The 13,455-nt window shown below is 36.5% G+C and overlaps 1 protein-coding gene across 2 annotated transcripts in view; it reads left to right on the top strand.

Moving 5' to 3' along the window:
* LOC105567720 overlaps nucleotides 1-13,455 on the top strand; it is a 60,954-nt gene that overhangs the window by 16,130 nt on the left and 31,369 nt on the right. For both annotated transcript variants that reach the window (XM_012022807.1, XM_012022806.1), the window contains 2 exons: nucleotides 2,850-2,903; nucleotides 7,867-8,046. In XM_012022807.1, the coding sequence (XP_011878197.1) occupies nucleotides 2,850-2,903; nucleotides 7,867-8,046 (234 nt within the window). The remainder of the gene's footprint in view (nucleotides 1-2,849; nucleotides 2,904-7,866; nucleotides 8,047-13,455) is intronic.

The following is a 13,455-nucleotide window of genomic DNA, read 5'->3' as shown; positions in this document are numbered from 1 at the left end:
TCGCTTTCGTCGCCTCGTCTGCGTCACTCTCTCTTTCTTGTTCTGCATCGTATGTCGTTCGCGCATCGATAGACGACGTTGTTCCTGTAGTGGGAGTAATAGGTGCACAACTGCTTCGTCTCGATACCCGTGAAACTTGTCATCATTTTCGTTACTGAAAGTCCAGTGACATGCAATAACGCTCAATTGTGGTTTCTTTCTTGGAATTCGTTGCAATTTATATTGACCGATTGATTATATTTAAACTTTGTGGCAAACCGACCAAGAGGTGCGGATTTCATAGATGTAGACAGATAGAAAGTAACGGAGAATGCACCTATTTTTCGTAAGATGTATCTCATGTATGCATATGACAACATACACTAGCGGAACACATTTGATCAATACAGAAAGACGTTTGCTTTATGTGTACGAAGGAGGGGAGCGTTTATTTTAACGAGATGTGCTTTTACGGTTGCGGGTATTATGACATTGTAAATCACTAACGCATGAGTGAAGGAGGTGTGGTGTGTCTTCCTTTCTAACGCCATCTTCCTCCTAACGCACGTTGCCTAAGCGGTCAATGGAATTACGATTACATATATTCATCCTTTCTTTTTTTTCACGAATTGAGAGCACGCTCTTTACACTCCCCTTCCCCCTCCCTCATGTATTTGCGCCATGGTGGCTGACGAGCAAGAATTTTATGCGAACGCTTGACAGGATAGAATTTTACTGCTTCCGAAATGTCGTGTCTCGTAAAAGCCGCTGCGTTCACGACCGTTCCTTCGACTCTTTCCGCTGGAACTTATTGCGATTCCGCGTTTACTATTTTTATAGGCGACGGAGGAATTGTTGCAAAGACTTCAGTTATATTTATTGAAATAGTGTGGCGAAGCGAAGATAGTATCTATCAATAGATCGGAAATCTATAACGATTATCGTATGTACTGTTTGACACATGTTTTTTAGTTCTTGTTTTATGCAAAATAATTATTCCTTTAAATTTTAAACATTTTGAATTACGTCTCTCGTGTATTTTAAATATGCATATGTATGTGTGCGTGTGTGCGCGCGGCTGTCTATGGTCAGGGTGCGTTTGTGTTCACGTGGTAATAACGCGCTCGTCGTCGTCGAAACGAACCCTCAGTCGTATCACGATGGCGACGCTTGGTTTCGATTAACACAAACGGTGACACAACAGTATCATTGCTACAAAGCTCCCGTATCAACCCCTGTATTCTATGTCTCGTGTCCAACGTTACGCTGGACCGCGATCCACATGTGAGGGAGGCATGTTTGACTGTGCAATACGAGCTCCTCGTTTGTGACAAGCTCGAAATACGCAGATTCTGCCGACTAATATGTCAGCGTGTTAAAAACGGTCGTTACTGCTCTACCTTCTGCTGAACACCTTTGTCATTGGTACGCAAGACCGACTATTAGAGAAGCTAAACGTAATAATCTCTTGGAAATACGTTTAAATTACTTATACAAGGAGGAAACTTATTGTTAGATTGAATGTTAACATCCGTCTCCCCTTTTCTCTTTTTTTTACTCCTTGCGCGTTATATTTTCCTTTGAGTCATGTAACTTGGAAGTAATTTATGTTGAAATTGTTCAAGCGCGAGAATAGTAGGATTTACGACGGCCCGGAGGTCTTACGATCCTTTTATATGAGTCGGACGCACGATTTACATTCGATAGCAGCAAGAAGTAATAATGACTTAGGGGATTAAAGTTTGCTGGCGGCACGATTCACCACGTAGAATCGAACTTTCAGATTTTTCGGGTTAACGTTCATACTGATCCCGCGGTCTCGGAAACAGTTTTACGAGCGGCACGTTTCATAGTTAGTTTTTTACGACGTACACTCTGACCCCAAGAAATTTTTCGTGGCACGGGTTGAGGAACACGACGTTTTACGAGGATCTAACAAAGTCGGCGGCGCTCTGCCTTCGTTAAGGACGAAACTGACGCGGCACCAATTTAACGAGCGCTTTCGTGTGATCAAAGAGTCCACTGCTATAAAACCCGTATAGTCGTCTTTGTTGGTTGGACAGATCGAAGCGCCTGCTAATTACTATTTTTTTATGATCTAACGCTAATTGCGGCGATAAGCCGCAGCATAACAGGTGACACGATACTTATCGCACTTGTTGTGATTTTCCATGTTAAAATTGAATTTTTAATGCTATGAATTATCGCTGCTGCGATGAATTATTTATCAAGCTGATCAAGATATTCGTAGCTATTCCTACGCACAAGGTGCTTGCTTTATAGCTTTATCATACAAACACTATTAACAGGCAATAAGTTTGCGATTAGTTCGAGGTGAATAATGGCTGTCCACACGTAGAAGTGAATGTCTCGGTACATCGCTGAAGGATAAAGAGAGTATGATTCGCGATTAAAACATTGACGCAGTATTGAACGGATTATATAGCGCTATATCAGTTTTCACACGACCTTTTAACGTGATTAATGAAACTAATGAAACCACCCTTTGTCCCAATCTTAGTTCTTACCATCGTCATGTCACCGATGCGTAAGTTACGACTTGCTGGCGACGATATAACCTACTGTGCACAAAAATTCAATTTTTCACCCCCCCCCCCTTTGTTTAACGTTGGATATATACGATAATACTACGAAGACTTTTTCTTCCTCTCGATTCTGTTTCGTTACTTCTTTGTTGTCACAAATCCTTATTCTGAGAAAAAGAAAAATCTTCGGGTAGCTCTTACGTTTACGGTTACGATGTCTTTTTCAAACGCACCCGACTATGTTCTTCCATAGAACAGATTGATTTAGTCTAGCGTAACTGTCTATAATAAGTAGTACTTTTAATGCGTCCCAATTTGTTACAGTATGCAGTGCCCAACAGCCGGACAAGTGTGACGGAGCAGAAGGGTGTAAAAATGGTATGAGAAATATTTTTAATTTTTCGCAATAGACTTAAAATTAAAATTATTTAGACACTAACATCCTGTCTTGACTCTTACTCCTTTATTACTTCGTATTTGTGTTTTCACATTAGAGCCTTGAATTTTATTTGTACAATAATAGTTTTTATGGTACTTAACATAACGGTATGGTGCGATAAACTTAAATTGCTTTTACAACAGTGGTTCGTAGAATTTTCATATTGTTATAGTATTCGGCGCAATTACTTGTCCGATTCTTTTTAAGTGTATTAAAATACCTATTACTGGATTTCACTTCGTCCGTTGTATCTTATAACATAATAAGTGTAATTCTAAACACTTTCGTTAATATCGCGTACGCTCTTTCCGCAACTATCTCGTATCTGATTGAAAGTATACATGGGTTTTAACTGCAAAGTGACGAATTTGAATTATCATTATGATGTGTATATAAATTGCACTTGAAAAATTACAATACTATTCTGTGATGTTACTTATCGTATATGTTGAATATATCATAAAAGCATTTTTTATTATCTTATCACATTTTTGTTATACTTTTGTATATAATATCCGTGTATGAGAAATTACATATTATATTTCTAGTCTAATTATATTCCTCAGTAATCGAATTTTCTAATTAAATTCCCAGGAGAATTCGATCTATGTGGCAGTTATCTGGATAGACTTAATTTTTTATAGAAGATAGTAAAAAATAAATATATTACACGCACATTCCTTATTCATTTATGATAATAACGTGTCTTTAAAGCGCAGATAGTGCTCTGATAAGACTATATTTTTGTAACTTACGTTCTTTTTACTGCGTCTTAAGAATATTTTTATTGCATGTTTCAAGGTAACATTTTTCCATCATAGAAGTGCGCGCTTTGTCGGCTTTAAAAATTATGTATTTGTTTATCTTATTAATTTTTCAAGGATATCAGCGAATAATGACGTTTAAACCAGTTTGGATGTGGAACATGCATTTGTGGGGCAATACATATACATTCGCCTTTCGATTTACGCGGAGTTTTCGTTCCATGTAGTTTGTTTTGCATGGTTGAGATTCACGTAAATACGTCTGCCAGAGTACAAAAAAAATACGCAAGAGAAAAGTCCATATATGTTGTAAAAATATTTATCTCGCACAAAATTATTTTATTTGCACAAAAGCAATAATAATAGAAGCAGAGAAGTAAATTTTTTATCACTTGTGCGGATAAGCTTAAAGTGCTCTCCGTAAATTAACTAGAAAAAGGTCAGAATGATGCAATAAATACAATCGAGCAAGAGCTTTAGGCTTATTGATATATAAATAATAATTTCAACAAATATAGAAAGATATATTTTCAAACTGCGTAAAATGAGATCGCGTAGAACTGAGAAGATACGAGACGGAGCCGAAGATACTTTAAATATCAACTACAATATAAAATTATTCACAATTGGAGGCATAAATGACTACGACGTGACAGGGTGTTAGTGTCTAAATATTTTATTCTAAATTTATTGCGAAAAAATATCACCTCGGCCAGGGTTTGAACCTGGAACGTAATAATGGGGATTTTAAGACTGTCGGCGCGTAGTTTTCGGTTTCGAATACTATTACGATAGGTGGTACTCGGGAATCAACATTAGACTGTTTATTGCGATGAATATTGCCATGTGCCTCGGTGGTCAATTTGGTTGAAACGCCCGCCTAGCGAGAGAAAGGTTCAAACCCTGGCCGAGGTGATATTTTTTCGCAATAAATTTAGAATAAAATATTTAGACACTAACACCCTGTCACGGCTCGTAGTCATTTATTCCTCCAATTGTGTATAACACATTTGAGCCATACCAATTTTATTAATTTGATAAAATTTTTCCTGCCAAATAAACTTACGCGAATAGATTGTTTCTTCGTGCAAGAGGGACCCATATAATCAGAGAGTTAGGCAGACATCCGTAACAGTCATCATCGTTGCGCAACATAAGGACTCTGTCTTCACTAGAGAGACGCATATCCAAATATTATTGATCTTATTTCATCGGTCTCGTATCGTAACTATACATTTCTCCGTTTCCCTTCCGCGAAAGGATTCGGTCGGGTAAGAAATGAATATACATAAACGTATCATAACGAAACATGCGTAACAGTCATTCATCCTGTCGCATCTGTTTTATCGCGGCGTTCATGGAACCGAAATGATATCGTTTGTAACTCCCCTCATATTACGTAATCGATCCTGTCGCCGATAACACCAGCGTAGATTACTGAGAATCGCGTAGCAACGAGAGTGGATTTTAAACCTGCGATAATGCGTCTCCTGCCGTTGATATATGAGAACCATCCTTATCAAAAAGTATATGTATAATAAGAGGGAGAGAGAGAAGAGAGTATACATCGTACACATATATAAAAGTTTATAAAATATATTTATGTGTATTTGCAAATGCATTTTCTATTTTTGTAAGTGGTAAAGTCTCGCCAATGTCAGTGAGTTTTTGTCAAGGTTGGGAACGTTACCTTAAAAAACTAACGCGTTACCGTTACCGTTACTTTTTGTAAAAAGTAACTCGTTACCGTTACTCGTTACTGATTTTAAAAAGTAACGCGTTACCGTTACTTAGAAAGTAACGATTCGTTACCTTTTTCGTTACTTTGTTGAAATGCTAAAGTAAGATGTTAATTGTAAAATTACATTATTATTATTTAATAATCAATATTAAAACTTAAAACTTTAAACTAGTTTCTATATAGCAAGTCATCGAGCATACAGGAGCTCGATTCTTGAATTTGTACGAAGGAGAAACATATGCGAAAATTCTGCTCTTACAGAAAAGTAGCAAGTTGATTGGATATACGCGTGGCTTTTGACCAATCGACTTTCAACTTTTCTGTCAGAGCAGAATTTTCGTATACGTTTCTTCTTCGAATGAATTCAAGAATCGGGCCCCAGAATCAAGACATCGATAAATGTTTACAGCGCATTCTCATGTGACATTGACTTCCAGCGCCCAATATCGGAATATTTTTGTCCAATCAAGAATAGTGCGCGCGACCAGCTCACGATCTATTGAACAGATATAAAAGATAATAGGGAATTAAAGTAACGATAAAAGTAACGGCTGAATTCGTTACCGTTACTGTAAAAATGTAACGACGTTACCGTTACCGTTACAGACATAAAAAAGTAACGATCGTTACCGAAAAAAAGTAACGAAAATGGTAACGGCGTTACAAGTAACGCGTTACTTCCCAACTCTGGTTTTTGTGAATATAAACTTACTAATACGATTCCAAATTCGAAATGTCAGAAATGTGAAATCAATATCTAGTTCTATTTCGTTGTAGATATGTTTTCGTAGCATGTTTCCAAAATAACATCCATAAAATTTTCTTAAATAAATATATTGTATGCATATTATCATGTTTATTAAAAGGCTTAGTCTTCAAGCTATCGCGGTGTCCTCCTTTTCACGTATTATAGCGCATCCCATACAAAATGGCGTCGCCTGGCGAAAGTTCGCAGTGAACAGTATGATATTAGAGAATGGAAACCGGAAGATTTTGGGTAGCAGGTTTCTCCTCGTAACTTTTTCGCTTCGTATGCAATGAAGCGAGGAAGAAACAAAAGGAAAATTATAATTCTCGAGTTGTTGTATTACGTAGCCATCAAGTTCTACTATGTTAATGGAAACATGTGGAGATCAGAACATTGAACTATAATAATTGCAAAGAGCATTAGTTAGTTGAAAGAGAGAGAGAGAGAGAGGGGGGGGACTTTCACAATTAGAGTAATGTTTGGTACCTAGGCATTTAATCTTAAATCTTAAATAGATATACACAGGAAGCAAATACCTAAATGTGCTTTCATTATATCTGTCCGTGATATTAATATCTAAACACTTTTAATTTGAATTTTATTTGGGGGCGCAAAATCAGGTTTGCCCTCACAGAAAAAAAGGGTCACAATCACAACTTATATGTATATTCAAATTAACGTTTCGTATTTGAGCATACAAGTTCCTTATTTAGCACAACAATTCTGCAATCTTCCCAGAAGTACTTAATAATCTTAAATTTTGTTTGACAGTCATTGACGGCAGCATTTATAATTAGTTAAATCAAGAAACATTTGTTTAATTTAACGCTTTTGTTTCAATGTAGTTATGACACTGATAGTGAGAATAAAAAGACACTATCACTTGAAAACACTGTTCCTCAAGTGACATTGTACGAAAGTTTGGATATATGTTTAATTTTAATTCTTTTTAATAGTACAATGTTATGGCTAAATGCGCCAAAACGTGTGCGCGCGCGCGCGAGCTCGGAAGGCACGTTGCTAAACCCCTTCTCCATATCGACGGGTTCCTCGTCCTTTTCCCCGGAACCCTTCCCCGTCTCAGCTCCTCCCATCGCTGTCTATTCTTCCTCTCTCGCTCTCGTCATGTGCACACGCGCGCACAGCAGCACGTGGTTGGCCGGGTACACCTGGGCGCGTAAAAGGAGGGAACCAACGCCAAGCGTCTCGGCGGCGCGGCACCTGCATCGCGCTGTTGTCTATTCCGTTGGGTCGTACGAATCGGTTTCTCGGAGGTAGAGGGAGAAAAAGGGAGCTATCGACATTAGCTGGGAGTGGGGCAGTGATGGTGTTCAAGAGCGAACGGGGGTGAGGGCATGAAAGGCAAGGGGCCATTTCCTTATTTTAAAAACGATCCGGGAGTTCCTAGTAGGCGGAGCCGCAACGACTAGATGCGTCACTATTGGTTGTCGCAATGTCTAATATATCATAACGTAACTATCGAAGAACTGTTGTCTGCAATTCTGTTGGCTTTAGACTCCATTTATATTTAATCTTAACCCTCTCCACAAATTCCCTTAGTTCAAATATCCGTGGATGCATTTATTCACGTATGTATATCTGCTGATCGAAGTATCTTCTTCTCACGTTTGATTTGTGTTGGATTTCAGGTGACCTACGCAGTTTACTACAATATACTTGGAAGGAGATGCAAAATTCTCACACGGTCTGGTATATTCCTACAAAGGTATGGCAGATCTTCTCCATCCTCGTCAAATATGTCTACGACTTAAACGCGGGAATTAAATATGCTGACCATTTGGAATCTACTAAAATTGGCATCTTCCGAGGTGAGACATTTTTTAATATTTCCATCAAGATAAAAGATATTTTTCGAAAAAAAGCAATATCAAACGCACCTGTCAAAATTTTCTTTTTTAGATTTTTAACTCAATGACTTAGAAATATTACATACGATTTGAATATTAAAAATTTTGTTTTTTTTATACAAAAGTAAATAATGAAGAATTCCAGCAAATAATGATATTATTTCAATTTAAATGAATAGCTTTTCTTACTTATTATTTTATTTTATAGAAATAAGTATAAAGTTACATAATAAATTCAATATTGTAGAAATATTAACTTGAATTTTCTTTCTCGTAGCTACGATAATGCGTCACTTGAAAATTGCTCGTCAGAATATCGCGCAGAATATAATTTTATCATTTGTAATTATTTATTTCATATATTTTTCGTTTAAATTTAAATATTTATTTCCACCTTGAATTATATATAATCGAACTTAAAAATTTTAAAACTTAGCATCGTTATTCTAATTATTGTAAAATAATTAGATTTAATTACTTTTGGATGATATTAATTTTGACTTCCACATGACTGGAGTAATAAAGAAAATTAATTAAACTTAAGTCAGAAGATCAGCTATTTTTAACTTAAATTCATTAACTAAAAATTTGGCACAAACCTAACTGGAACCAGCGCAGCGACTAGAAGATATATTAAATGTTTGCGGACGTTGCAATAATAAATCGAAATTGGCATATAAATATTAAAAACATAAATACTAAAATTTTGACAATTTTGTTATATTTAAAAGATTGCGGAGCAACTTTTCTTTAATCAAGAAATTGTATTGTTTTATAATTTCTATTTCACATATAGCTTTACTGAACATGTAGCTATACGAAACAGAAAGATTTGCAGAAGATACATTAGGATAAATATAATTTATGCGCATTTCTAAAATACTACTTGCAGCTAAACTTGACTATAAATCATACGTGTTTATTTTCTTCTCTCGAGAGTCTTGCCAACTTCGATACGATTAAAACTCCTCGTCCGTATGTACTTGATATCCGTGGGAAGATATAAGTTGTCAGAAATTGATCATATTGATACTAGCCTTGCTAATTATTACAAAATGCTTGATTGCAAAATTATTTAATTTTTCGTCGCTACACATGAAGATAATTGTGAGAAAGTTACAAGGGAAAGATACAAGGAAAGAAATATCTTTTCTTGTCCCTCGGAAGAAACATTTTTGATCTCGTCATGGAAGATGTTACCTTGTTATATCACGAAGATCACGCAAACACGTGAGAACCTGTTTGATGTGGCGGCTGTTTGAAGTTCACAGCACGCAAGAGTTCTACACACCAACATCTTTAATTCCACTGTATTCTCGCAGACTGAAAAAGTTGCAAAGTGGCAAAGTGGGCCGATAATGTGTGGATATTGAAGATTTTCTACACCTGAAGATTTTTTCTTGTATCGGAACAACAACGTTGCTTGAAAATAATTGATGATTTTGTTATAACTTAACACTCAGAATAAGAAATAGTGTTATGCAAAACAGGTGAGGATTACGTGCAGCTGAATAATAAATAAATGGATTAGCTCGCTCCACTCATTTAACTTCCATTATCTGCTTCGTTGATAAAATGTTTTACTAAACGATTGCGTCAACGAATTAAAAATATTTAGCATGTGAAACTTGAATGGGGAGTTGCTAATAATATATTTTACATACGACTATATTAGAACTGGGCTGACGTACAGAAGTAACATATTACCGTTGCCACTTAAAATACTCCGCAGTAAATATGCAAACCATCGTGCCAAGCAGGAATCGTTACCGGATATTTCTGCAATTATAATGTAGCCATCATTACATACTCGTCTCTCCAACGAGAGCTTAATTTTACTATTGGATAACAGCCAGCGTAAACGAAAATGTCCTTTGCCACTATACTGGTACTTTCAGTACATCCAAGGTCGATATTCTTTTTCGTTTAATTTTCGTGTTTTAAAAAGGATGTGCTATGCGTTAGAATATTGAATATGTTATTAAAAAGGATGTGTTATGCGTAAGAATGTGCGTTGCGTATAAATGAGTAAAATCTAACCATCTCATTTGTTAACGATGTTCGTTAAACCACTTGAATATCCTGATATACGAATTTTTAAGAGATTCACGCTTGTTAAGGAAAAAAGATACAGATTAATTGGTAATTAAAGTATGCGCTGCAGATCCGGTTGTCTTACCCCAAGAGTGAGAAGCGGCCCAAGGCGTCAAAGAAAGGTACGATGCTTTTTGCTAACTATGACCGTGGATAATCGATGCTCGGACAAAACCTTCTCTCTTTCGTTGTAAATCGCCTCGGTTTCGGATCACTGATCATTCGCCCAGAACCGTTGCGAGATACTTTATTTCACGATCGACGAACGATTTGCGGCAGTGTTAAATTTATAACGTTACTATTGCACCGTGTCGTACTCAACAGTAAAGTTGTTGACGATTGGTATCATCGCCGCAGATCTTGCAATCAAACACGTGATGCGCGTATCTAACAAGCCTCATGACACAGTCTCGTATAAATATCACTTCGTACGACGTATTTTCGTGTGAGGCTAAAGCCATTAGTTTTAATCTATGTGTTTATGCGATAGTTACTTTATTTTAGTCAAATAAGTTTATTGAAAATCTAATTCTAAAAATTAAACTTTGAAATAATTTTTTTATGCACTTTTATGTCGTGAAGTTAGCGCGCTATTTCTCAATCACATATTTTTCTATGAATTCGGATTCATCCTTTCTTAAAGGATTCGTCCTTTTTAAAAAAAATATTTATAATCGTTGCTTGTAGCTTTAATAATTTCGTTAAATTATAACGCTAATACTGATCCTTATCGTTTCGGAATCAACATCGCAAAGAATCAGTGCAATTCCGATCTTGTTTGCCTGGTTGGATAACTATATTTAAGTCGACGCGGAAAGCGACATTCCAACGACGATGGTATGAGCAAGTGGACGATTAACGGCTTCACATCTCACTAAGCTCATGGTGTTACACACATACTAACAGGTCATATAAAACACATGAATTTATACGAGTGTCAAATGCTGTGTGACAAAATCAATATGGAAATAATAACATATTAATATTAGCGTATAGTATAAATAATGCATATCTGTCTACAATGAGCGCTGAGAGTCGTCATTTAAAGTATATAAAGTATAAAAGAAATTACCAAGAGATTATAATGATTCAAGATATACAGTTTAGCTTAATGTATAATTTCGGAACGTTCCAAGAGTGAGTTGTTTATACAGATTTTATGGGAATATATCTGATAAATGGGGATATTCAAATTAATTATATATTGCCTTCCTGAAAAAAGATACGCATCTTTCGTTGACTAATTTGACGTATAACCAACATGCACGCGTGCCTACAAGTCTAAACGCATCGGAATGACACTCGGTTAAATAGCGGATGTCCACACCTCTGCGCACGTGTCAGAGATTAATGACGCTCCTCGAGAAGTAAGGATGCTTTGCCATAAGAGTTACCGCGCAGAGGTAGCAGCACCAGTCTAGTGTAAACAATAAGTCAGCGATACTAATGTGCGTATGATGAACCTTAATTACTTCCTACATATCAATGTAGTTGACACGAGTGTGGAATAAGCACATTACGATGCTATCTAATTGGATTACTGCGCGCATTAGGAATCATTTTTCGCGGTTTCATTAAAGAACTATTATCAACTTTTATAAATTTAATTTGTATTTCTGATGGAATTGATTTAAAATCGTTTTAATTCAACGTAGTTAATATTTGACAATAATTTTATGAGGTCAATCTTTTGCAGTCCTGTGCCAAGCTAAATTTAATATGATACGTGCATAATATTTTGCACCTTTGAATTAATACGCTGATTGATCGACAAATTGTGTTTTTGAGATTTCTATAAATTCCTTTAATTAATAAAAATGTTTTTATTTATATTCGATACTCCAATTAAATACGATTGAAAACGGAATACTGCATGGATCACCAAAATAAAAAAAAACTTTTGCAACGTGTAAATACGAAATCGGCATTCCTTAATGCTTTCAAGTTTCAGATTGCGCGATGATTAATAGCACGTTCCCCCGTCCAACATAGCCTTGCCCAGTTACAGTGTAGCAAAAGTGCGCTTATCCATAATTTAATGCGTACGATAATTACATGCCAACACTATCAGGAAAGAAGATGAACTTGCTATGTCGTATCCGCGCATAATTAAAATATGCTCGTTTCTAAGTCGCTGAAAAAAAGCAAATTGAACGTACGTTGTTAGAATGAAGTTTGATTGACGATTCGTTTTCTGTACGAATTTTAATAAAGAATATTGGACGTTCAAAATCTCACGTTTAATGTGCAATTAATATAATTGCATAAGTGCTGAGTATATTGTACGAAGATAATAAATAATTCTAGATCTGTAAAGGTAATTATCGGTCCGTTATTGCGGTCGCGCATGGCTACGTCGCGTAAAAGGATGATAACACGATCGCGATACCGCTGATAGAAAAGTATACACGCATCCGTTGCGCGTGTGTTCGTGCATGCGAGCGAGTAATGATCGTCGTTGCGACGTAAAAATATATTTTCATACATCCCCAGACGGATGGTTTTGGCAAGCGCTAGGTGAATACTTAGCTTACGATTGGTCCAACTTGACGTGATATAACCGAGTGGTGCACAACGCGCACCAACGAGATGCGAAAATACTTCTCCTGTTGATGCTGCTATTTGCTGCGTCGGTTGCAGCGCCACTAATATTTCCGTTACTTCTGCCGTCGCGTATTTTCCATAGATATTATATATATAGATATTATATCCTATATAAAAAAAGGCGCGTTAAGTCGAAAAAGAGATGTGGACCGAGAAGTGTGCGTTCGGAGTCGAAATCTATCATTTCGTATTGTTGTATCTTTTCCGCGATGCCGATTGGCCGTCTCGAAAGCTGTTGCGAGTTTCGCGGGGCGAAGTGTGTTGCGCGTTCGCGTAATGGTGCTGTAGTCGCGAAGCGCGCTTGTATTGTCTGGTATATGTAAAAACAACGCTTCTCCAATTTTTCGCATTTTCCAAACCTAAAACTGAAAACAGGGGATAGTTACTGATTTGCTGATAGTATACCACTGAAAATCGCAGTGATATACTTATAACTGTAAATCAGTGACTATTTACTGTTTTCAGTAATAATCCACTGATTGGCTTAAAGAGTTGAGAATACAATATCGCGGGTAATATCATTACGAATCGCTGGTATATCACGAGACTTCACTGTTAGAAGTAGATCTATCACACATGTGTGAATATTAACACGTCACGCACTTGAAATGCGTGAATATTAATGCGTCACACATATTTAATGCATAATTTTTCAAATGTCATGCATTATCC

The sequence above is a fragment of the Vollenhovia emeryi genome, unplaced genomic scaffold, assembly GCF_000949405.1.
Source record: "Vollenhovia emeryi isolate VEMERY1.0 unplaced genomic scaffold, V.emery_V1.0 DF939135.1, whole genome shotgun sequence".
Lineage (NCBI taxonomy): Eukaryota > Metazoa > Arthropoda > Insecta > Hymenoptera > Formicidae > Vollenhovia > Vollenhovia emeryi.
The sequence above is the reverse complement of the archived record's forward strand: the minus strand, read 5'-3'. Positions and strand labels throughout refer to the sequence as shown.